The sequence below is a fragment of the Frieseomelitta varia genome, unplaced genomic scaffold (assembly GCF_011392965.1).
Source record: "Frieseomelitta varia isolate USP_RPSP 00005682 unplaced genomic scaffold, Fvar_1.2 scaffold_258, whole genome shotgun sequence".
Taxonomy (NCBI): Eukaryota; Metazoa; Arthropoda; class Insecta; order Hymenoptera; family Apidae; genus Frieseomelitta; species Frieseomelitta varia.
The window spans coordinates 119,483-145,173 of record NW_025109988.1 but is presented as its reverse complement, the minus strand read 5'-3'; the positions used below and the strand labels follow the sequence as shown (position 1 = coordinate 145,173).

General features: G+C 32.8%; 1 protein-coding gene across 1 annotated transcript in view; it reads left to right on the top strand.

Moving 5' to 3' along the window:
- LOC122528750 (potassium channel subfamily T member 2-like) overlaps positions 1-25,691 on the top strand; it is a 142,736-nt gene that overhangs the window by 56,722 nt on the left and 60,323 nt on the right. The window contains exon 2 of the mRNA XM_043654199.1: positions 23,056-23,135. Coding sequence (XP_043510134.1) covers positions 23,056-23,135 — 80 coding nt within the window. The remainder of the gene's footprint in view (positions 1-23,055; positions 23,136-25,691) is intronic.

Here is a 25,691-nt window from a genome sequence, read left to right as displayed (position 1 = left end):
TATTTGAAATATCGGCGAAGAATTTCGACGTCGTCGTTAGTAAAACTCCTCGAAGCTTCAACTTTTCGCATCGCGATCGCAGCTACGAATTCTTCGTTAATTTATGAGAGATCAGGAGCCCCGGTTATGAAGATTGGAAAGACGTGAAATTCAAAAATGGCGGGGAAGTCACGTTCGCGTGATAAGGCTGGCTTTAAGACTAATTGCTACCAACACCTTAACGACCTTTAAGTTCCGACTTGTATCACCGTAATTTTGTTTAGCGTGAATTTTATTCCAGATACTTAGAGACTACTTAGTCGACGTACATTAAGTATTTTTTATAATCGTTTAGAGCGTAATCGTGTATATATTGATAGTGAAGACAAGGCGTAAGAAGATTTGATTTGGATTTAGTTTGTAATCCAGCTATTCTAACCTTCCTTTTAATTCCACAATTAATTAAAGCAACGTATTTTTACGTTTTTGTGACTTGCAAACGTTTAAGTTGAATTTATAAAGAAACTGGCTATAATTCTTAGCTCTCCGTTTGACAATAATTGTAGAAAACATGAAATCATCGAATAATTCGCACTGTTTGTTCCGTTTTTTGGTTGGCGCGCGTAGATTTAAAATTAATTACAATTCGCAGCACTATAAATTCTCTCGTCATCTAGTTAGACAGTGTCATTGAAAATCGATACCTACTGAAAATTGTATACTACCTTAGAAAGTTTCGAAGAAGCGATATTTATAGTAGCATTTGTAGTATAAGTGATACGATCGAGCATTATTACGTGATATTCTAGAATAATCTATTCGTACATTATAGATTTCCTTTCAACGATCTTGATACACACGTTGTAATTCGCAGCACACGAAATAACCAAAGTAATTTGTAACTCGTAAAAATGGAAAAATTAAAGATTACCAAACTAATTAACTTACTAGTGCAAGAATTGGACTTGCGATTAGTATTAATACAATTGTTAATTATTAACCCGCCATGATAAATTAATAATAATCAAAATTAAAAATTTTCAACAACGCGAATCACTTGGACAACGTTGTCAGATGACATAGTATTTTGCAAAGGTATTAAACGTTGTTTCTTGACGCAAGGTCGACGTGTGTAAAAATCAATTATTCGCGTTAACGTTTTTATTAGTGCTTAGTTTGGTTAATGATGCTATAATAAGTCTAATTGCAAGTGTCAGCACAGGCTTGACTCGTGAAATTTCGCCAATCGTGTTGATTCGTACGAAAGGGTGAAGATCGTAAGGGGTTAACGAATATCTCGACTTTTCCTCTTTCGCTGGCTCGACGGAGGAAACACGCGACGAGAATAGAAATTGCCGGGCTAATATTGTCATTGCTAAATATTTACGTAGGCGAGAACGAATCGATAAACCGCCGGAGGGGATGCGAATAAAATTGCTGGAAACGTACTGTGAAAGTCCGCGCGATATTCCCAAAAGACGAAACATCGTTTAATTGACAGCGAAACGGGCGTTTCGTTAATAATTCAGCCACCATTTAATCTAAAAATGGCGCGATGCGTTATGTCGGCCAGTCGCATTAATGGGCTTCTTGTCTAATGATAGATCCATTAATCAATAATTTCACAATATCATGAAGCAATAATTTTGTAACACACAGATATACAAAACAGTTATTATGAAACGTGCAACTAATATATTTTTATAGATATATAAAGCAATTATAGAATTATAGAAACGCAGTTAATATACAGATGTATGAATATTTCAAGTTCGTAAGATACGTGAAGAAATATAAAGAAAATATTTTATATACAAAGGTGTATAAAACGTGGATGGAAATTATACGAACTCTTGGAAGAACATTATCGAGGGATTCAAATTGAGAAAGAAATTTGCAAACGCCATTGTCGTGCTAACACAACGTTGGCTGGTGGATGAAAAGTTCAATTTTTCAGCTGAATAAAATGTGTTTCACAAAATTTAACGTGGAAATGTCAAGCTGTCAGGGATTGGCATTCGAACAAAGCGCACGTGATTTTTCATACGTATCAAATTCTAGTAAACCACTTGTTGCTTTGTTTAGAGCAAGAGCTTTGCAAATAGGAGCGAAAATTACGAAAAAAAAAAATAATACAGGATTTGCATCTTCGCAAAGTAAATAAGCAGTTTTGAGAAAAAAATAATGAAAGAATAAACTGACGTACAGTATCGAAAGGCAAAGGGTCGGATAAAATATCGACAGCTGTTTGAATACGTTTGCAAATATTTACATGAGAAACGTGCTCAAATTAAAATAACAAAATACTGAATATCGGATGCTGCTAGTTTGCTTCATTCTTTATTCTGCTTTTGTGTCTCGCTCGTTATTATATATATATATATTTTTTTTATTCTTCACTTCGACAACTCAATACAATAATGTAATCTATTTAAACAACAGATAATAATAATAAGTAGCAGGCGTTATAATATTATAGTAATGTTGAATAATATTACGTAAAAATGTTAAATTTTGTTTTACATTTTATTTAATATCATTTGATATTATTATATATATTTTTTTAATATAATTGTTATATTATAATAACATGTTTAAATAACAGATAATAATAATGATAATAAGTAATATTATAATAACATTAAATAATATTATATAAAACCATTAAACTACCAATTCTCCATACAAACAACATACACAATGTTTATCTTTCCAATGTCTACGAATTAATCCTCTCATTACTTTCACCATAATTCTCATCATTTCTACCATCACCTCAACCATCCGATGCTACGACCATCCGTATCCGAATATAACACAACGTTTCGAACCACAAATTACCACAATCACGAGCGGCGACCGCACTGAAATTGCTAGTCAATCCTCCGAATGTGCATTTACAGTTTACAACATTTCCCCCATTCGCGAAAGTAGACGAAATTCTTTTTCTAAAGAAAGACGTATGTGTGTACGTCCGTCAGAGAAGAGGTATGCAAAAATTCCGGACGAATCGAATCCCGAAAAAAATCACCAGAGGTAGAAGAAGAATAGTCGCAGAGAACTTTCAATTTTCTCCGCGTCGAATGAGATCCACCCTCCTCTCTCTTAAACTTCTCCAATCCTCGCCAGAGCGAAGCGTTCATCTTCCCAACGTCCATAAATCTTCCGTTTTACCACCGACGCCCATTCCGTGCCACGAATTAAACCTCCGAATCACCACGCTCCGCAATGCAACAACAACGGCAGCGATGTAGCATTGCCAGTCGATTCTCGAAGCATAGTTCGTCAAAATTGCACGGCTGTGTTCGTTGCTCGTTGCGCAGGCGAGCGCGAGGGCAACGTTGTTACTTAAGGGGGTATTCTGATAATCCAGCTTTAAAAAATCGACTTCCTCTTTACATTTTCTCGAAACATATGCTTTCGAAAATGTCCATGTGAAAGGATTTGATCGAATTCGTAAAATTAGCAAAGTTATGGATGTTTAAGGGAAACTGTGTACCGCTCGCAACGTGAGTGTGAATATTTTTGTACAACGGGTTAACAAAAACTTCGAATGTGTTTTTCTCAAAAAATTATATTTTATTTTATAACATTATTATTTATATTATTATTATTTTATAATATTTTATAATATTATATAATATTTCTTTAATTAAAATATTATTTTATAATATTTTATTTTTTGTACTGCTCGATTGATTGTAAGTGTGAATATTTTTGTACAACGGGTTAACAAAAACTTCGAATGTGTTTTTCTCAAAAAATATTTCATTTTATAATATTTATATTATTATTATTTTATAATATTTTATAATATTATATAATATTTCTTTAATTAAAATATTATTTTATAATATTTTATTTTTTGTACTGCTCGATTGATCGTGAGTATGAATATTTTTGTACAACGGGTTAACAAAAACTTCGAATGTGTTTTTCTAAAAAAATATTTTATTTTGTAATATTATTATTAATATTATTATCATTTTATAATATTATAATTTATTATTATTTTATTTTTTGTACTGCTCGATTGATTGTAAGTATGAATATTTTTGTACAACGCTTAACAAGAACTTCGAATGTGTTTTTCTCAAATCCATATTTTTTGAACTGGCTGACGTTTTAGTTTAGACTGATTGACTTGAAATTTGGAGGAGATCTTCACCGGATGTACCTTTATCGCATGAACCACGGATTTCAAAATCTGATGTTCTTTTCTATTTTTTTTTTTTTTCTTTTTTTTACTACCCAAAAGACAAAAAGCACAAGGAAAATCGATATTTAAACTTCAAAATGCTGTCATTCTTTTAATTTTCGAAATTTCGCTGTTTCCGTGGTTCACGCGATAGCCACATTTATACTAATTAAGATTCATTTCTTAGTTTCTTAGTTTCAAATAACTAGGTGGACCCCGGAATCACGTCAGCAGTTCAACCCCGTTTTTAAAAACACGCTTCACTTAAGGCTATATAATTTCCACAATTTCCATTAATTTCGTTAAAAAAGAAAATTGTAAAACCTTCTAAGGACGGGGTATTTATTTCGGGCTTTCTCAGATATTATATAGCTGTCGATATATCGGACCCGTTAGTACTATGAATAAATCTGTGTGCGAAAACTGCATACCAAAATGCTTCATGGTTTCCTTAAAAAAAAAAATCCCAAAGAAGTCGATTTTTTTTTCAAGCCGGATTACCAGCTTGACATACATCCTCAGTCGAAACCTGTGCACACACACACACACACACACACACATACACACGACACACACGGGATGTTGTCGCGCAGTGGGTCATTTCACGGGCGATCGATTGGCCACCTGCAGGTAAAAGCGATCGACGCGGCTAAACAAACTACGCGCTCGCGGCTGTACTCTGCGGCTGCATAATTCATGGGGGTCGACGCGATAGGATGCTCAGCCGCGGCAACCACGCTCGCCCGCCAACTTCCGGTTGATACGTAAAACCGTTTACGATCGTCAGGTGGCTCGTAAATCGACTGCACACACCGTCACCAGGCGAGAAACGCCGCGGCCGATCGATATTCCGGGCGAATTGAATGGAGTTTGTTAATACGATGGCCTGCGATTGATCTCGCGTTCGGCCACGGGTTGGAGCGGCGAGGCAGCCAGCACTTTTCCAGAGACGGAGGAAGAGCGTGGAATTGATAGTTTCCGGGGGAATCGGCAGGAGGTTTATTAACGTCGGGGACAAAGCGATCAATTTTGGGCTCTTTGTGGAAAAATTTCGCGAACACCAACATTCTTTTTCAGGTTCGAAGCTTTTTTCTTTTTTTTTTTTTTCTTTTTTGAAGGTGAGATAATTTTCCGTTTTCCGATGACGCGTCAGTGTAGAAGAGTATAATTGTATCGGTGAGGATGAAACAATCATCGATAATTTAAAGAGAGATTCGTAAAGAGCTTAGTCTCATTTCGAGGCGTGAAACCTCTTTCTCGGCGACAGTCGCGAGCTCGTTTTTTCTTGGAGATGAGTTCACACAGCATGACGCGTGTGAGAATGAGGATTCAAACTTGCGTAAGGGTATTAAACAATTTTATTTGTAATCAGGTCTATGATCATTTTGAAAATTGAACTTCCCCCTTCGTTCTATGATTCTTTGTCATCATTTTATTAAATTTATTAAATATGTTTCTAATTTGTTAACCTTTGATGCTCAAAGTCGATGAAATGACGAAAAAGAATCATACAGCGAGTTTTAAGGGGTTGTTGCAAAGAGAATCTTCAAAAACCATGATGAATCGTAGCTGAATTTCTACAACATTGAAGAAAGAGATATCCTTGTTTTCCCATCCGCTGCATAACGTAAAATCATCTTCGAAAAAAAAAACAAAAACGAACTGAAGCTTGTTAAAACCAGGTAGATCACTCGTACAATCATTTTTACAAACATACATCTTCCTTTAAATCATCGGCAATTTTTCATCGTCGCAATTTAGCTTGACGCTCACAACAGCCATTGTATTTTAAATTGCGAATTGAAATTTTAAACAGTTTAAATCACGAACTTCCTCCGGCTATTTGTGTCGTCATTTCACTGATACGAGCTCTCATAGGCGCTTTGTCTACAGATGATTAACGTGTATGGCAAAAATGATAAATTCCTAACACATTGCGAAAATTTGGTATGTTTCCGAGGTCTGAAAGACACTTTATTGTTTATGGATTTTACGTACAGAATTACTTTACGTACAGAATCACCTAAGACACTTTATTGTTTTATGGATTTTACGTGCATTTACTTTAATTACTTCAGGAATTTTTTGTATTCTACTTTAAGTCATTTATATTTTTTAAAAAAATAATGTTTCTAAATAGAACAAAAATATTATTATTTACAATTATTATAGGCTCATATTTTCTTATTATTCAAATAGTATAGAATGTGAAAATGCTTATTTTTCTATAAATGATAGAATTTACGGATCAAAGCATGAAAATATTCGAAAAATACATCGAGATACTTTCACGGACGGTGTTGTGTGTACGTAAGGAGACCGGAAGCGGCGCTCTCGAGGAAAGACGGAACGTCGAGCGGCAACTTTCGAGTCGTGACGTGCCATCTATCCGACGGTAACTCGGCTGATGGCGGTGGATTCGCGTGACGTGCCCCAATGTACAGCGTTCCTTTACCTCGGGGGCATTAGCAACCGTTAGCGCGACGGCTTTTACGGGCCGTTAATACCCGGCGAATCTTACGTGCAACTAGGGAAAGCTGGATTATTACCACGACGTTGCACGAAACGTCTTCTGTCTCTCTCTTTCTTTCTCTTATCGCCGCTTTGTCGCAGAATGCATAAAAGCACTGCGGAACAACGAGCCACGCTTTCGGATCTATCAAGGACACGTTCGTTACGGGAGCAACGTCTGTTCAGTCGGATATATTCTTGCAGCGGCTCTGATTAACCCCTCAAGCGTTTTTCTTTCCTTTTGAGAATGTGCACCGGTGTGCTTAATTATTTCTAGACGATGACGATACTCGGTATATATGCACGATCGAGATTAAATTGTAACAGAATGATAAGTTTCTTTGAGTAATTTTTATTTAGAGAACTTAATTTTATTTTTCGAAAATTATTCCACAAAACAGGGAAACCATTGAAAGAGAAGAACTTGGAATGACGAAAATCCGTAAGACAAGAATTCGTAACACTTTCGTTGTATTCAAAAGTTTAATCAATTGACGAAAACAAAATTCGTAGGCTAAAATTTCGAAGTGTCGTTCTTCACATCTATTGTAGATTCGCCAATGAAAAAGAAATTTTCAATATTTTCATACAGTATGAAAATTTATAGCATTTAGAAAATAAAACGAAGCATCTTGGAATAAAAGGAACGACGTATTTTAATCCAGGTTTATTATTGTACGGTCTCTTTTTACAAAATTGTAACAGCTTAAAAATATTCAGTGCCTGAATATTCAAGCGTTCGAATATTAACGGGAGTATAGAATAGTAATGCAATACTTATTTTAGAATGACAAATTTTAGCTATCGTTCCCATTTTTATTGAAATAATAGAAAAGATATTTTCAGAACAATTAAACGTTTGTCATCTGATTATTCCATTTGCTTAGAAGTTTCGGAATTCTTTAAAAAATTTTTTTAAAACTAGGAATCTTTATTATGGAGCTTGAAGATACACACAGTTAACCAAGATGGAGTAAATGGTAAATGGTAACAAAATGAAAGCAAGTTCGCAAATGTCTCAATTGAACAATCTAAATTCAAGATTCAGTCTCAAGGGTATATAACTGCCTGTGCTGAATTTTAGATCGAAAATTTGGCTTTGATAGAACGATATAGCCTTGCAGAGCAAGATCGTGTGTTTTGAACAGAGTACTGCGAACTTGGGTGGAATGATAGATTCAGGGGAGAGGTTGAGGAATCATCGAGGGCAGGAACAAAGGAGCTTGCATGCAAGTTCAGGAAACTGCCAAAAGGCTGGTATTTTCACGCTTCTGCTCGCAGTTTACAGCCACAGGAAATATATCTTCAACGAGGCGATCGAGATCTGGAATTAACATTCTAACTGGAACTAATTCTCGTGTTTGAAATGCGTAGTTTTTGAAATTCGTAGTCGGTTGTACGAGAAAATTTAAGAAACACATGCAAATTTATCATGTACACGCATTAAAGTGTAGCACATACTTAGAAAACGGAATTATATTTGGCAAGAGCAACGAGTCGAATGTAAAACATACTTCAGAATTTATATTTAGATCATTGACAGTCATTGTTGTATATAAATATTTAGATTATTGTATTATTGACACTCGTGGTACAATTATTTTTTTTTTTTGTGAACTTTCTTTATTGTTTGTATATTTATGAGAAATTGAAAAGTGTAAAAGTATACAAAATTGTAATATTTAGAAAATAGAATGAATTTCTATTTATCTCTCTGTTCTTTTCCTCCATGAAGATCTCTTCTGACAAGATTTCCTCCGAAATTATAAAGCGTGAATTTTATATTAGATTTAATCGAAATCAACTTTCACGGAACTTTGTCGAATGGTGCTTTCAAAGTGAAAACAATTTTAATTGAAACTTCGTACTAATTCAATTGTTTTGTCGAATTCACCTGTCCGAAATCTACTCGCTTTAAAATTTTGTGACTTGACCACGCGGTGGGTAACACGTTTGTTACTGACAGATTTTGATTTTGAATAAATATACATTGAAATTCGACTAAAAACAAGACAAGTGTTATGGTAACAGCAACGATATACTCTCAATATGTATTGAAGTCTTTTCAAATAAAAATTTAAAAAAGAATAGAAATAGTCCAATTTAAAAAAGAACAGAATTAGTTTCCACTGTGAAGTACATTTTGTTCTAAAAATGCATTTACACAATACTGTTACAATACCAGAATTCTATCTATTCTAGAATGATATAGTATTATAATTATAATATTATAATATTATAATTCTACGTAACAAATATAATAGTATATAACATTTCAATATTTTAGAATACTACGATATTCCAGTAAATGTCCTAAATATTCCATATTTTAATATTCTATGAAAAATTTAACCTATCTTTAATAAATATATAAATGTAGAATATATAAATATATACGTGTTTAATAAATATATATCAATCTTTAATAAATATATAAATGTATAATATATAAATATGCGATATTGAATCTTTTAATATCAAAAGGAAAACATATTGCAGAGCCACATATAGTAGCGAAATTCCGCAACGCAATAACGTGTCTCGTATGATAACATGAAAGATTCACTAAAATCAGATTATCTTCCTGCCCTTATAAAGAGTAATAAACGTCGTATTAACTGTGAAATTACTTTCAACGAAGTGTTCCAGGATTAGTGAAAACGCGTTTCTGGACGATTCTGTGGTCGAATAAATGCGAATGGAGTTAAACAGGCGAACAGTGTGGTTTGGTCGTTGTGTTTCGAAACGTCTCGTGGTAGTTTCATTAACGGAGTTAGGAGTCTCAAATGGTTTCATTAATTAATTGGCGAAGTTTGATAAAGAACTGACAGCACAAGAAAGAGATCTCTGCAGAGGAAATAATTCTCGTAATCTCTACAAATAGTTCTTAGTTCGCAGACCAGATTTTATCTTTCGTGAAATATTTCAGTAACTTTTCCTTCTTTTTTTTTTTTCTTTTCTTTAAATTATAATTATCGTACGTTTTGCTTTTTTCTGGATACATTTCGGACGACGGATAACGCAATGTTTTGTAACAAGGATAAATTGCGGCATTAAACATGGTTTATGTACGTAGCACGGTGTAATTGATCCACTCATGCTAACAGGAAACAAACACGAACTCTAAAGTCAACAAGCCAGGCGAATTCTAATGCGGCTTAGAGAATGCATACGATCCACTTGTTACTGATAGAGGTATTTTGGATTCCTGGAATGTGTCTGGAATATCTTCACAGAGATGAATTTATGTTAGACCGTTTGAAGATTGAATTCAAGTTTTATTGTATATATTTATTTTCTTCTCGTTATTTTATCGATAAAACTCGGCACAATTAAAACTTGGACTGGACTCAAAATTTATAATTCCTGAACAATCGAAAAAATACAACTCGAACAAATTCTAAAATAAGAAGCAATAAAAATAAGATGTTATATCATCATTATTTGACTAAAAGATAGTAGTTCAGTAGTAATTTAGTAGTTTAGTAATTATCAAAGATATTTATCTGCTTCTTTTGAAGAATATCCAATCTTGCGTTAATTCTTAAATTTTCTTCCTCCCGTGCGAAATTTTTTTAAATATTAATATTATTAATTCCTCTACTTTTGTTACTTGACGTGTAACAACAGTAAAACGTTTTTCAAGTGTTTCATTTATATCTGAAATATCCAAGCTTGCGCGTTAACCCTTAAAGTGGCTGAAATTTCACCCCGTTCGAATTTTCTTCCGATATTAATACCAAATTTGTGATTTTACTTACAACTATTACTTTCACTTGATGTATAACAACAGTAAAACATTTTTCAAGTGGTTCATTTATATCAGAAAGATCCAAGCTTGCGCGTTAACCCTTAAACAGTTGCTCTGGCAACTGATTGCGGACCATAACGAGTGACCAGACCATATACAATAATTCGTCGTTTCCTTTTTCTTTTGAACTCGTCGATATGATGTCACTGGATAGAAATTATTGAGAAGTTAATAAATTTATTATATTTGTTTTGCCTGGGTTATACTTAAAATATACTTAAAACTGAGAAAATATTGCAATTTTGAGGTTAACCACTTGCGCTGGCAACTGATTGCGGACCATAACGAGTGACCAAACCGTATACAATAATTTGTCGCTTTCTTTTCGAACTCGTCGGTACATCACTGGATAGAAATTATTGAGAAGTTAATAAATTTATTATTTGTTTTGCCTGGGTTATACTTAAAATATACTTAAAACTGAGAAAATATTGCAATTTTGAGGTTAACCACTTGCGCTGGCAACTGATTGCGGACCATAACGAGTGACCAAACCGTATACAATAATTTGTCGCTTTCTTTTCGAACTCGTCGGTACATCACTGGATAGAAATTATTGAGAAGTTAATAAATTTATTATTTGTTTTGCCTGGGTTATACTTAAAATATACTTAAAACTGAGAAAATATTGCAATTTTGAGGTTAACCACTTGCGCTGGCAACTGATTGCGGACCATAACGAGTGACCAAACCGTATACAATAATTCGTCGCTTTCTTTTCGAACTCGTCGGTACATCACTGGATAGAAATTATTGAGAAGTAATAAATTTATTATTTGTTTTGCCTGGGTTTATACCTAAATATACTTAAAATTATACCTAAATATACTTAAAACTGAGAAGGTATTGCAATTTTGAGACAAAAAATCCTCGACGTGCGTAGTCCGTCAATCCAGCGCATGAGGTTAAAGGTAAAACTTCGTGGTTGAAACTCCATCCCGTTCGAATTTTCATTCGAATTAATACCAAATTTGCGATTTTATTTAAAATTGTTACAACTACTTCTCTACTTGATTTAATAATTAAATATTTTTCAAATATTTCATTTGTATTAAAAAGTATCCGAGCTTGCTCTAACGGTCGAAGGCTTCGTGACTAAAACTATCGCCCCCAACTTCGTTTAAATTTTCTTATTTCTTAACCATCGTTAATGAACAATGAACTTTACGATTTCATAAAATAACGGATTACGTCGCGCGATCTACGCAATCTAATTTCCTCTGATCACAATCCTTTTAAAGGTTTCGTCGAAAACCACTTTCTAAGTTCACACAGTTCCGACGAAAATTCGTTTCACGAGCGAACGGCTGTAACTTGGTTCGTCGTCTCGAAGGAAACCAGGTGCTGGCCCGAAAAGTTCGCGACGTCGATCAGTTCGAGTCCAGGCGTTCGCCGAATGGAACGGAGACAAACAAGCCGCGACAGATCTCGGTGGTAGGAAACAGGATGACGGGTGGAGGAGGACGCACGGGAACGAGGGAACGTTCCCCTCAATTTATATAGATTGGCCCGAGTGGCGTTTCGGGTTCAAGTAACGAGGTACAATCCCGTGGCCGGACGAGTATTTCCTTCCTGCAGTGGAAAATCCATTACGTGGCCAGCCGTCGAGCTGAGCGAAAGGAAAACGGACGATACGCGGACGTGTATAAGCGTTATCTGATTAGGCGGTGTTTCGCTGTTGATGCTGATAGATGGAGATGATTAATGTCTTCTTCGAACGATATATATCTTTCGTTCAGGGCGACGTTTCCTTGATAAAACTGGAGGATTAATGGCATTTTTCCCATTCTTGGCATAAAAAAAAAAAAAATGGAAAATTGACACTCAATTGAAATAAATCGAGGATTATATGTAGATTGAAATTACAGTTTAGGTATTGAGATTTTTCATTTACGATTTGAGAATGAAACCGTGAATATAATTTAGGTAGTGAGAGTACTAATTTTTTTCATTTGTTTCTTTGATAAAAGTGGAGAATTGGACGCTTTGGACGACCTGTTGTTTTGTTGCTTTGTTGAGTGTTTTTGTGCAGATGCTAAAAATTAAGTTATGACAGTTTGAGAAAAAAAATTATATGAAAGGTGTATTAAAGTCATGGAGATTACATTAAAGTCCAGAATTCTTGCCACGTAGCTCTGTCCTTGAAACTCCACTTGTATTATTATTATTCTGTTGTTTTGTGCTCTTTTTATTTTCACTTTTTGTAACGTGAGTATTATTTTTAGTTGCATCTACTGATATTGCAGATGGAACTTTTTTCATTCTTGGCATAAAAAATGGAAAATTGACATTCAATTGAAATAAATCGATATACAGATTGAAATTACAGTTTAGATACTAGAGATTTTTCATTTGCGATTTGAGAATGAAACAGTGAATATAATTTAAGTAGTGAGAGTAGTAATTCTTTCATTTGTTTCTTTGATAAACATGGAGAATTAATGGTATTTTTTTTCATTCTTGGCATAAAAAATGGAAAATTGACATTCAATTGAAATAAATCGAGGATTATATACAGATTGAAATTACAGTTTAGATATTAGAGATTTTTCATTTGCTATTTGAGAATGAAACAGTGAATACAATTTAAGTAGTGAGAGTAGTAATTTGTTTCTTTGATAAAAGTGGAGAATTAATGGCATTTTTTTCATTCCTGGCATAAAAAATGGAAAATTGACATTCAATTGAAGTAAATCGAGGATTATATACAGATTGAAATTACAGTTTAGGTATTGAGATTTTTCATTTGCGATTTGAGAACGAAACAGTAAATATAATTTAGGTAGTGAGAGTAGTAATTTTTTCATTTGTTTCTTTGATAAAATTGGAGGATTAATGATACTTTGAAATTTGTAGAAACGATATCATATTTAGCATAAAAAGTGGAAAAGTTACGTTCAATTGAAGTGAATCGAGGCTCATGTATCTAGAATTTAGATATTAGAAGTTGTAATTTTTCATTTGTGATTTGAACATTGATATTTACTGCTTTCGTTCGAACATTGCAGTGTCCAAAATTTTTGTTTCGAGATTTGAGAATTGAAACTCATTCCGACGTGTTTTTGTTTCAATGTCGGAAAGGAATGGGATTTTCTGAAGCTCACGATATACAAGTGGAAAGGCATTAATATCACGTCGCGTGAAATCACGTGCCAGGGCGTTGCATGTGATAACTGTCAAGAAAAATACACGTGCAACGAGTGAAGTTGAGAAATAATTTCTATCTTCTCAGTTTTCCACCTCCGGGCTTTGCGTATTTCACGTTCACCTGCGCTAGCATTTTATTAACATTTTCTTCGTCTCGGGTCGAGAAAATTAGGGCCAGGTCGAGCAAAATACACGCAAAAGTTGCAAAACAAAAGACGAAGTTTTCTCTGTCTCGTCTTTCCCTGTCTTTCATTTGGACTTTCCACGTTTGCACGCAACAATCGGGGATTCGAAGGAAATCGATTAACACACGGATGAAATGAAATCGTTTCTTCGAAAAGAGCTGGATTTCCGCGAATGATGAAAATCCCATTTTGTTATTCGCTCACGTAGATTCGAAGCGCATGAAACGAAAAGTTCCTGGAACTTGTCACTGCGAACTGACCTTATACTAACGATCGAAACGGGAGCGCAGCCATTAATTTCGTTAAGAGGAAAAAAGTTTCCTCTTTCCTTTGATTGCTGTGATTTTCCGCGTGCAAAGATCCGATTTCTTCTATTAACCCGTAAGGGAAACTATACAAGTTCTCTCTGAACTTTTAATATATCCGTGATTTGGTTTACTGAAACGCTGTCTTGGAAATTTTGATCGCAGAACTTCATTCTTCGAATATTTATTCAAAAGATTATATTACTCCCCATTTTTAAATGACTCACGGCCATAGTACTTTGTAAAGGAAAATTTTCTTTTTCCTCCGAATGAAGTCTGCAAAATTTTCTTTCTGGACGAGTTATTCTTCAAATTAAAATGATCACACCGCCTTCTGTTAGTCTCTCGCTTTTTAACAAGAAAAGAGAGAAATGAAAAAGTTTCCAAGTGCAAAGTGTCGCCAAACATATTGATCAATAAATAATACCAGTCAGTTAATTTTCGCCACTCGATCGACCCTCGCCAGAAATAATAATTGGAGATAGCAGGGCGGAGAAACAAGATGGCAATCTGAATATTAGACGAAGTGCTGTTGAATTAATTGTCGTGAATTTGTAAGTTTGTGCGGCAAGAGGCGGGGAATAATGAGGATTCAGCCGGAGATCAAACAGATTGACGATTCGGTCGACGATCGCATCGGGATTTTAGAATTCTCTCGCACATGCAGATCCAAATCAACTGGGAACCCTCCAATTATACTGGAAACGTCGCTGCTCTAAATCCCCTGGCCGCATTTTAATTAAATATTGGTAGACAGATTCTCAACGAGTGTGGAACACCGCATTTGGTTGGTTTCATTCGTTGTTAAGTGTGATCAGTCCTCGTCATTAAAAGCCGACGCGCAAAATATGTGTATACGTTTAACGTCAGATTCTCTCTATTTGATAATCGAAAGTTGATTAATTAATTGGAGGTTAGTTATTATCTTCTAGTTAATTAATTAATTAATTAATTAATTAGTTATTGTTATAGATGATTAATTAAATAATTAGCTATTAATCATATAATTAATTAATTATCTATCTTATATATAATTAATTAATAGTAAAATACTGAACAAATTTGATGTGATTTTCGTGTCATCTACTTAAATGAGGGATATACAAACGTATTCTAATAAAAATAAATAATATTATACACAGAAATGGAATGGATAATATTTATATTAGTACATGTTAAAGTAATTAATGTATTTATTATTGTACCTTATGTAGAAATAACAGGAAAATATATAATAGAATAAAAAGAAATGAAAAAATATTCCATTGTTAAAATACATTTACTATATAGATATTTAGTAAATAGATATTTATGGATATTTGAATATTAGATATTTAGATATTAGATATTATAGATATTTAGTATATAGATATTTATGGATATTTGAATAAAAATTATTTACATTCATTATTGCATCTGGCAATGTAGAAAATATCGTTCATCTTATTTTTATATTCCAACTGTACGAGTACTATTATTTCTCGTTCTAGCCATTCTTGAGATCTTCTTCGTATTGAATTGAAGAATTTCTACATAAATAAATATAAATAAATATAAACAATAGGCAATAAATTTTGTTATAAAACGTTAAGGGAATTGATTTTCAGCGATGTCGAAATCAATTCTTTAACAGGACACACGTAATGTAAATTCGGTGCAAAGCACGGTGCAAAACATTGCGATAAAATATCGTTTTCGCAGCGAAGATTAAACTGCTACTGTATTTTAAGATTTATTATCCAAGCGCCGTGTATTTCTAACTTTTTAATTGCTTTTTTATCAGGAAATGGAAGTGACATAAAACGACATATCAAGTATACATATTTTGTGATACAAACACTTAATAAACTTCATATTATGTAGCAAACAATAATCACCCATATATATTATGTATAGTAATATTTTATATAATATATAAAATATGTTAGATAACAAATATTTGTATGCAAATTTTTATTCTATACAAATGAAGGAAAGATCAAAATTTTCTGACACATTAAATTATATACTATATAGATATGTCATGTATTAAATTATATATTATATATGAAAATTATTTTACAAAGTACATAACTTTAAATGGTCAAGTATTATTAAATAATCGAATTGATCATACTGTACGACGCGACTTTCGTCGCAAAAACATGTATGCACGTAAATTTCACTCCTCCGCGATTTAGGCGAAGATAAACTTGCAAAAATTATTCTTCCATCGTGCACGATATAAACAGGAAAATATCAAGCCTAACATTCAATTTGGAGGAGAGCTTTCTGAAGCCCCGTACTTTCGCCTCAAATACAAATAACTCATTCTTCCGCGTAGACAGTCACCCCGTAAAAATTCATCAATCTGCCATTCTCGTTATTCACGTTCCGGCGAAAGGTGAAGGAAAAAAAGGAAGAAGAAAAAAAAAAAATATCGATACGCCTAACAAACGATTTATTCGTATTTTCACGCGCCGTCGAGTGTTATCTTCATCGTCCTGTCAAGCTTCTTATACCGTTCCGCGAACAAGAGTGAGAAAAAAGTTGTCGTTGGCCGGCTGATAAATCAAGCGAATGGTACGTTGACGAAAAAACGCGCACAGATGTCTGGGAAAATCGTTCTTCGGAGGCTTCTAACTGTACTGTCCTAATTTATGGTACACTGTCAGCGATATTCACGAATAATTTTTATTCGCCGTCCCTTTACGTGAACGTGTTCATAAAATGGAAATTTTTAAAACGTCCATGCGGAATGTAAACTGAATAACGAAGAGTTATTAGTATTATGATTGATGATGGTGATTAAGATGGAAGATTTATTAATCTTGGAATTAGTGCTTGTGAATAAACTATTTACAGATAATTTTAAAGTGCAGAATCAAGCAGAATTACACGTGACAAATGTATAAAATATCCAAAGTATAATACTTTTTGTCATAACATTCTTCTACCATGTCAAAATTCTATTTTTCAAATTACATTTTTAATAATATGAATTTGCAGTTAAAAATCTGCAGTTTGGTTATAAATATAGTGCAGCAAAGTTAATTAATAGAAATAGATTAAATCGTTTGGAAATTGTTTCAATTAAATTTACAATATTGAGGAGAGACTACGTACGTGCTACAAAATTTGTGATGTTTCGTATGCACCCAAATTAGGTAAGCAACTGAGCACATATTCCTGTTCTTGCAACGTTCAGCTATAAATTTCTTAGCTATTAAATAATAGCTAAGCGTCACAAATTATTCCACTAAATTAGCCAATTAACTTCGATAATAACTATGAACTTAAAAATAATATAATATAATATAACATAACATAACATAACATAACATAACATAATATAATATAATGTAATATAATATAATATAATATAATATAATATAATATAATATAATATAATATAATATATCATAATATAACATAATATAACATAATATAACATAATATAACATAATCTATTTCTCTTAATTAATATCATAATATAACATAATATAACATAATATAACATAATATAACATAATCTATTTCTATTAATTAACTTTGCTGCACTATATTTATAACCAAACTGCAGATTTTTAACTGCAAATTCATATTATTAAAAATGTAATTTGAACAATAGAATTTTGACATGGTAGAAGAATGTTATGACAGAAAGTATTATACTTTGGATATTTTATACATTTGTCACGTGTAATTCTGCTTGATTCTGTACTTTAAAATTATAATATAATATAACATAATATAACATAATATAATATAATATGATATAATATAATATAACAACATAATATAATACTCTAATAACTATATAATATTATAATAATAATAATAATAATAATATAATACTCTAATAACTATATAATATAATAATAATAATAATATAATACTCATAATACTCTAACGTGTACAAAATATTTTTATAGATTTGGGAAGCGCCGTCATTCATATTATATTGCAAACTGTCCTCAAGGAAATGGTAAAATGTTCATGAAATGGTTTCTGAACATCTCGCGAGCATTGCGGACTTTTCTTCGCCGTGATATTACTCATGACTGACTAATCGGGTTTCGTTCGCATGCCTGATGCACCGCACGGTGCAATCTGGCCGAAAGTTTTGGCACAAAGGCGCGTGTTTGGCGAGAACGTGCAACGGCGCGCGAGTCTTCCGTTTCCGATCTCGCGCCCGTTCACACGTTCCCTGACATGTTCCGCTAATCACGCCTGCCCGTCGACAAATAGATGTTGTCAGGAACCTTCGTTGCAACACGAACGCTTTACGTCAATTTTTGAACTTGTATTGTATGCACACGCTTTCGTTCATAAATATTCGAACACTTGCCTCGTGTTCTTCGGATACTTCCTTTGTCCTCCATCTTACTTGTAATTTATCGTGTAGTTAAATAACGAACGATTTCGTAAATGAATGCAAAATTAAATCACTGATGTTGCAAACGCTTTTCATACTGAAATTGTTGCATACCAAAGCTAGAACTTGGCGACGATTCGAGCATGAAATTTCCATCAGAATTATTTGATGCACAATGAGAATTAAAGTAAAAAAAAAAAAAAAAAAGAAAATAAGAAAACTGTATATTTTATTCGAACGAGAAGTCATTCGTATCTTTAAAAATTATTCGTATCTCTAAAATTAATACTTTTACTTCTATAATGTATCTAACAAAAATTGTAAATTGATCATTATGGCCATTTTGGTTAAAATGAACAGTAGACAGTTAAATAATTATTTATCGTAGAATGTGGAAAGAATTTTTTTCCAACAAATTAAACAACTTATTAATGATTGACAGAGGAAATTTCTTCTCCACAATTGAGATTAACTAACTTTTATTGAGTGAAGGGATGAAGGAACTTGGGATGAAAAAAAATATGCTTGCAACGCTCTAATTTGCAACACGAACTCAACAGCCGCGCGAATTAACGTTATAAATTGAAAAGTAGCGGAACGCAGGTGGATGTATTACAAATACCTTTCAATATTCATAAAGAAACTTACGATTTATCGCCATCTCTGCAAACAAACAAACTCTCCAAAGTAACTCGACTTGTTTGTTCAAGAAGTTAACACACTCTGGCCAGATAATGAAGTTGAAAAATTTACTAATGGCTGGAGATTCGCCTCTTCTTCCGAGAGTTTCGAGAAAGAAGACAAAAAGAAACCGGCGAAATTTTGATACCGGAGCGTGGAAAATCCAGAGAGTTGAAATTGAAGTGCATCGGAACGCAGTGTTGAACGGGTGAGATTAAACGTGTAACTGACGCCATTTGCATAATGCTGTAACCAATGAGTTTAGCCGAGAGTGAAGCTGTTTTGACGTAGATGTCTAATGAATTATTCAAATTTCGGCACCGTTCGTGTAGCTCGAATCTATAGATCGCTTCGAGATCCGAAATTGGATTTACTGAAGCATACATTGAAATTGAGCCTGGCGCGCGAGATAGTTCCGTATGGATGGTCAGGCTTCGCGTTTAAAATACTTTTGTATTTTAAACAATTGGTGGACGTAGGAAGAGGCGTGAGATATTAATACACTGTATAAACGATGAAATTGTCGTGACCGGTAATTGCTCGAAAAGTCAATCACTTTTGATTGATCATTGCGAATCTTCGTTCGACGAGAGCGACCTCGAGGAAATGGAACCTTCTCCGAGACTTTGCGAAACGTCAGCCATAGGTTCGCGAACATACGATAATAATAGAACTTGAACTTGTGTGGCGAACGTTGTTTTGTCAAATCGATGAAAACAGTGTGACTCAAATTGCAGAATAATCCTACATTCGCTGCAGTCTGTCAAATCCGTGAGAATGGTGCCATTTAAAATACAAACGAATGCCGTTTGATGAGAAATTTGAAGAAGAGCGTATGATTAATTACAGAAATACTGTAATTAGAGAAATATTTTTCTCAAAAACATACGAGTTGAAGCGAAACGTAAAACCCTGCTTCATTAAAAGTGAAACAAGAGAGCTTTATTTAAAAAAAAAAAAAATTAAATAAAACGGCGGAAACCCCCAGAATTAAAAATTCGTAAGTTCGTAAATCGTTAATTTATTTTACGATTTAATTACTGATCGCTTGCACGTGTCCCGAGTTGTTGGACTGAATCTTTGACCCACACACCCAGAAAGAATCCAGAACTACGTTAAACGACGTCCATTCGCGCGAGACAGACTTGTTCAGTCGATTGTCTATCGGGGGATGCTCACGCAAAAACCTTTATGGCTGAAGAACCATACTGCGAGAGCGTGGTTGCGCTTTCGAACGCATTCGGGCGAACAACGGAGTGAAAAGAGCTCGTTTGTGATCAGACCGAGGTTACGGTTTCTCGTTGTCTCGTTTTGAGAGCAGTTTGTTCGAGAGAATCGTACTTCTCATAAAGTTTAACGTTCTGATAGCAATGTTCAGTCATGGCCAGACTAAATGTGCTTTTGCAATTATTCTTACAATATTTTAGATCATTTAATTCTTCATTCTCTCTTAACCGCTTGCACTGGAGTAACGTGCCACGCAAAGAATTTTTTGCCCCCAAAATTGCAATATTTTCTCAGTTTTAAGTATATTTAAGTATACTTAAGTATATTTAAGTATACTACAGCCCGGGCAAAGCAAATAATAAATTTATTACTTCGCAATTATTTCCATCCAGTGATCTATCATACCGACGAGTTGAAAAAGAAAGCGACGAATTATTGTATACGGCTTGGTCACTCGTTATGGTCCGCAATCAGTTGCAAGTGGTTAAGTCACACTCCATGAATCACACATCGACACGAAACTGAATTTTAAAGCACACAACGTTGGAATAATTTTTTGTTCGAGTAATTTTTGAATAACGTACGTGACAATGTTATCCATAAACGACGTTGCATATATATATATGAATGTGCATTAGAAAAATTAAATAAGGAGTGAAAATTGCGATTTCACACGAGTTCGTCGATGTTCGTGCATTTGTAAAGAAAATGTCCAAAATAGAATTTCAATTGTAATATTTAATAAACGAACGTGAGAATATAAATTCCGAAATTCTGTGAGACTTTCTGTGATACTTAAGTTTCAATGTCTCTGATAATTGAGAATTAAATAAAAATTAATAGAGGGTAGTGTATCGTTTCTATCACGAACTATGATTGTCAATTTTGATCCTACGACATCAATCCACGATGAAATCACGACTTGTAAAGCTAACAAATAATCCGAATTTATGGTTAATCCGATTGATCAGTTTCAGTAGTAATTGCCTCGTAGATTAGTTTCGATCAAACAAATGGTAATGGGAACCCTGTTTAATAATTAGAATGACCGACGCGCTGCCTCGTGGGAGCTCTCCGCGCGAGCATGTTTCATGGAAATCCACCGAATTGCCATTGTTACGTGTGCTATATTCGACAATATTTCCGCTCTTGATTAGCAGAATAAGTTGGATTGGAAAACTTGTTATTCTCGAAGGGTTTAGCGACAATATTAGGAGATTCCTGTGATTAGGTATGGTTGTGAAAGGAGACTATTCAGTAGCCTTTTTTTTGTTGCGTATTCTGATGCATTATATTCCTACGAACCTGACTAAAAAAAAAAAAAAAAAAAAATGGAACCTAAATAAATATTTGCTTTGTTTATTAAATAATAAAGTAAATCTGGATATTTCACATATTTTAAGAATGAAAAAATATTTACTAATACGTCTATTTGTGCAGTCATACTTGTCGTGATTGGACATAATCACATTTATAGAATTTCACGTCGCATTGCATCGACTGCGAAAGGAAGCCACCGTGTAAAAATTTATAAAAATTGCTCATGATTGTGAAAGGAGGCTTCGTTATGAAAATTATTTGTCACAAAGTCAATGCGAGGCAAATATTATTTTTATCCCGTTGTTGGCATTGACGATTGATGTATTCGTGACTCATTAAACGCTCGTTACGTTTAGAATAAATACGAATGAAGTAGAATGATACGAATACAGTAGAATAACAAAATTGATCATAGCTTCAAAGTTTGAGGATTTCTTTTGATCAGATCTGTTTAAAAATTTACAAAAACTTATGGACAGAGAAAGTGGACTTGACGGTCCTCTTTCTGGAATAATAACTGTTTGAAAACGAAGTAGATTAATTAGAGAAGATGTTATTGGGCTAGAATTCCTTTTCTCTTAACTTCATTTGCTGAAATGAAGTTTCAATTAGTGTCCGGTTAAATGAATTTCTGTGGATTGAATCTACTTACCTGAACGTGAATTCCTATTATACGATAGATAGTGAGATCAGTAGACTCTTATTGTACGAATCGTTCGCCCCTCGACGATTCGCGTAAATGAAATCCCGTTGTACCTAAAGGGTTAAGAAATTTAAATCGTGCAATTCAGAAAATTTCCTAGTTGATTGTTCCATTAAATTTCGAACATCGATTCTTATAGCGATTTTAAAAATAATAACTTTAATATAATATATAATTAATTAATATATAATAATTTTATTATATTTTATTATATTATTTGTTATAATATATAATTAATTAATATATAATAATTTTATTATATTATTATATTATTAATTAACATTATATATTATATATAATATATAATAATTTTACGCTTGGATTTTCTTATTATTTCATCAACAATTTCTAAATAATCTACTTTATAGATTTCTATATGAATTTAATATTAACAAGTACGTAAGCATATTTTATATTTAAACAATGGCGATATACAAGTTTTAAAACGTGTAGAGACGATGTTACATAAAAGTGACGTTAATAATTCCGTGCTCGCGTTATCAAACATACGTGAAAATTGAAAATTTTTCAATCTTGGTACTGTACATAATGCTAGATTTGTTTTATAATAATTACAATTACTTAACCTACAGAATACCAAGTGGTAATCTTAATTTTTTCCTGCTTGCAGAGTTCGTGTCGAATATTACGTGAACGAAAACACGTTCAAGGAACGACTTCAACTGTACTTCATCAAAAATCAACGTTCGAGTAAGTATACTGAAATTAATCTCCTACTTACTTAGTCATTTAGTTGTATTCCTGACATGAAAATGAAAAATAGAAACTTTAGATCAGATGTATTCTTTATTTCATATTTAAAAAAAATTTTAACATTTTATAACAATTTAATAAGATTTATTATACTGTTGTCTTGTTTTACCTGTGCACAGTATTAACTGAACTTTCTCTCAGGCATTTCTTTTGAAATGTAAAATACAAAAAAATCTGTATGATCCATAGCATTACACGCCATTGCACACGAATGAATGACAAATCTTTTGCTTTTTGAAGTATAATTTTTCACTTCAAAATGTTTGAAATTGCGAAAGAGTAATAATAGTATTACTGATCTATTATATTATATTAAAGAATCGTCAGTGTATGAAAGATTAAAATATACAAGTTCAAAAATTTGTCAAAGTCTCTAGCATATCTCAAATAGTCGTGCAAATTGAAATCGAAATATCGATTATGCAAATAAATAAATAAACATTGTGTCGATGTAATTTATTTGTAAATTCATGCGTTGTAGTCAAACGCATTGATACGTTTCGTACGAATATACCGTGTGACAGTTGATACTGTGTCATTCGCAGGCAGAGTTCACACTGTTCGCTGTTTTAAATACAGCTTTCGATCTAACGGCAGATTTTCACGTTATGCCTAGTGCATACGAATATACCTATTGTGTCAATGTCATCTCGTAAATCGTGTTTTTCGTTTTACTTGTAACACAACGCTATCACGAATCTGATCGTGTTTGTCAGAGTAATCGGGAAAATATCTTGTTGTTAATTTTACAGCCTTTTTTCTTCCATTGTTCGCCGTGTTATCTTTATTTTTGAAATTTGTTTGTTTTCACCAATGAATTATAGAAATTAACACTATGACTACCCACTGTTCTCAAGAATAATATTCACCAGAGAGAATTTTCAATAAATTCTATTAAGAATTTACTGAAAACTTGATTCCCTGCTATGGAGGAATAATTAGTAGTAAATTTGTAAAAAATAAAGATTTTAATTAGAATTTTTTTTTATATAAAGATTTTAATTAGACTTTCGTGTATTTTAAGAATTTTTTTTATTTAATTAGAATTTTTTTTATATAAAAATTTTAATTAGACTCTCGTGTATTTTGAGCGGAGCTCCTTTCGATAAGCGACTGTTATATTTTCTTTTCACTAAAATTCCAAAAATTTGAGTAGAAACTTAATTTTACTAAATATCAGTGTAATAAATCTCAAAAAAATTTCCTAGCGACAAATTTATAATTATCGGAGAATAATATAGTTCGTTCAATTTTTCACTTGGATTTATCTTTATTAATTCGTTCCCCACGAATGTCAACTTTATAAAAATATCTTCATTAATAACAATTCAAACAACATCGTCAAATAATCCATTAATATATTCTTTTTTAAACGTTGCGCTATGTAATATAATTTACTATTTCTGTAATAACTGTGTAAAACTGTGTTAACTGTGTAAACTGTAGTAACTGTAAAACATAGTTTACACAGTTTTTATTGCACAATTAACTTTCCAACATTATCATTTCATTAGTCATATTAAGATGCAAATAGAAGGCATAAAAGCACAAATTTTCATTACTGGTTGATTAATTTTCCGTTTTCAAGCAACCATTAATAAAAAAACTACATGACATGACGTATCGTTTCTCGTGGATCTAATGTCAGTGATTAAGGTAATTGCAAGAAATAAAACAGAGTCTCTGATCTTTCGTTTACGTGTGGTATTTCATTTTGTGCGATACGAGTTCTTACGAGATGTTAGATTTCACAATGAATTGTGAAATTATTTGTACGATTGAGAACATAACGGAAAATATGAAACAATAATAATAACCAAGTAACAACTATAACAATTCGTTGTATCACCAAATTATTGACATATTTCAAAAATTTGTTACTTTAGTAAAATTAATTGAATTAATTTCAGCGTATATACTTTTTAATTTGATCGCTGTTGATCAAAGAACCTTTTTATTTTATTATTTCAGAATCTTGTAATACTTTTAAATGAAAACTGATTAAAAAGCCGTTCGTCTTGTAATTAAAAATTTTTGTTACGTCCCGGATTTTGCAAATTTTTACAACCCCTTGTATATATATAATATTACATCCGTGATGAAATGAAAATTCGACGAATATTTTTTTTTTACTTTCTAATTTAAAAAAAAAGATTTTTTACAGTTTTCAAGCTAAAACTTTTTTAATTTCAACAATTTCATCATCTTAGAATCTCATTATACAGTTCTAAATGAAATAATTAAAAAATCCTTCTCTGAATGAAAATGATTAAAAAACTCTTTTATTTTACCATTTTAGAATTTCGTACACGTTTAAATGAAAGCTGATTGAAAGATCCTTTGTGCTATAATTAAAAACTTTTGTTACGCTGCCGACTGTGCAAATGATTTTGCAACCCCCTGTATATTACACATTACATCTGTAACAAAATGTACACTCGTCGAATACCATTTTTCTATTTTCTTATTTTAAGCGAGATTTTCCACAAATTT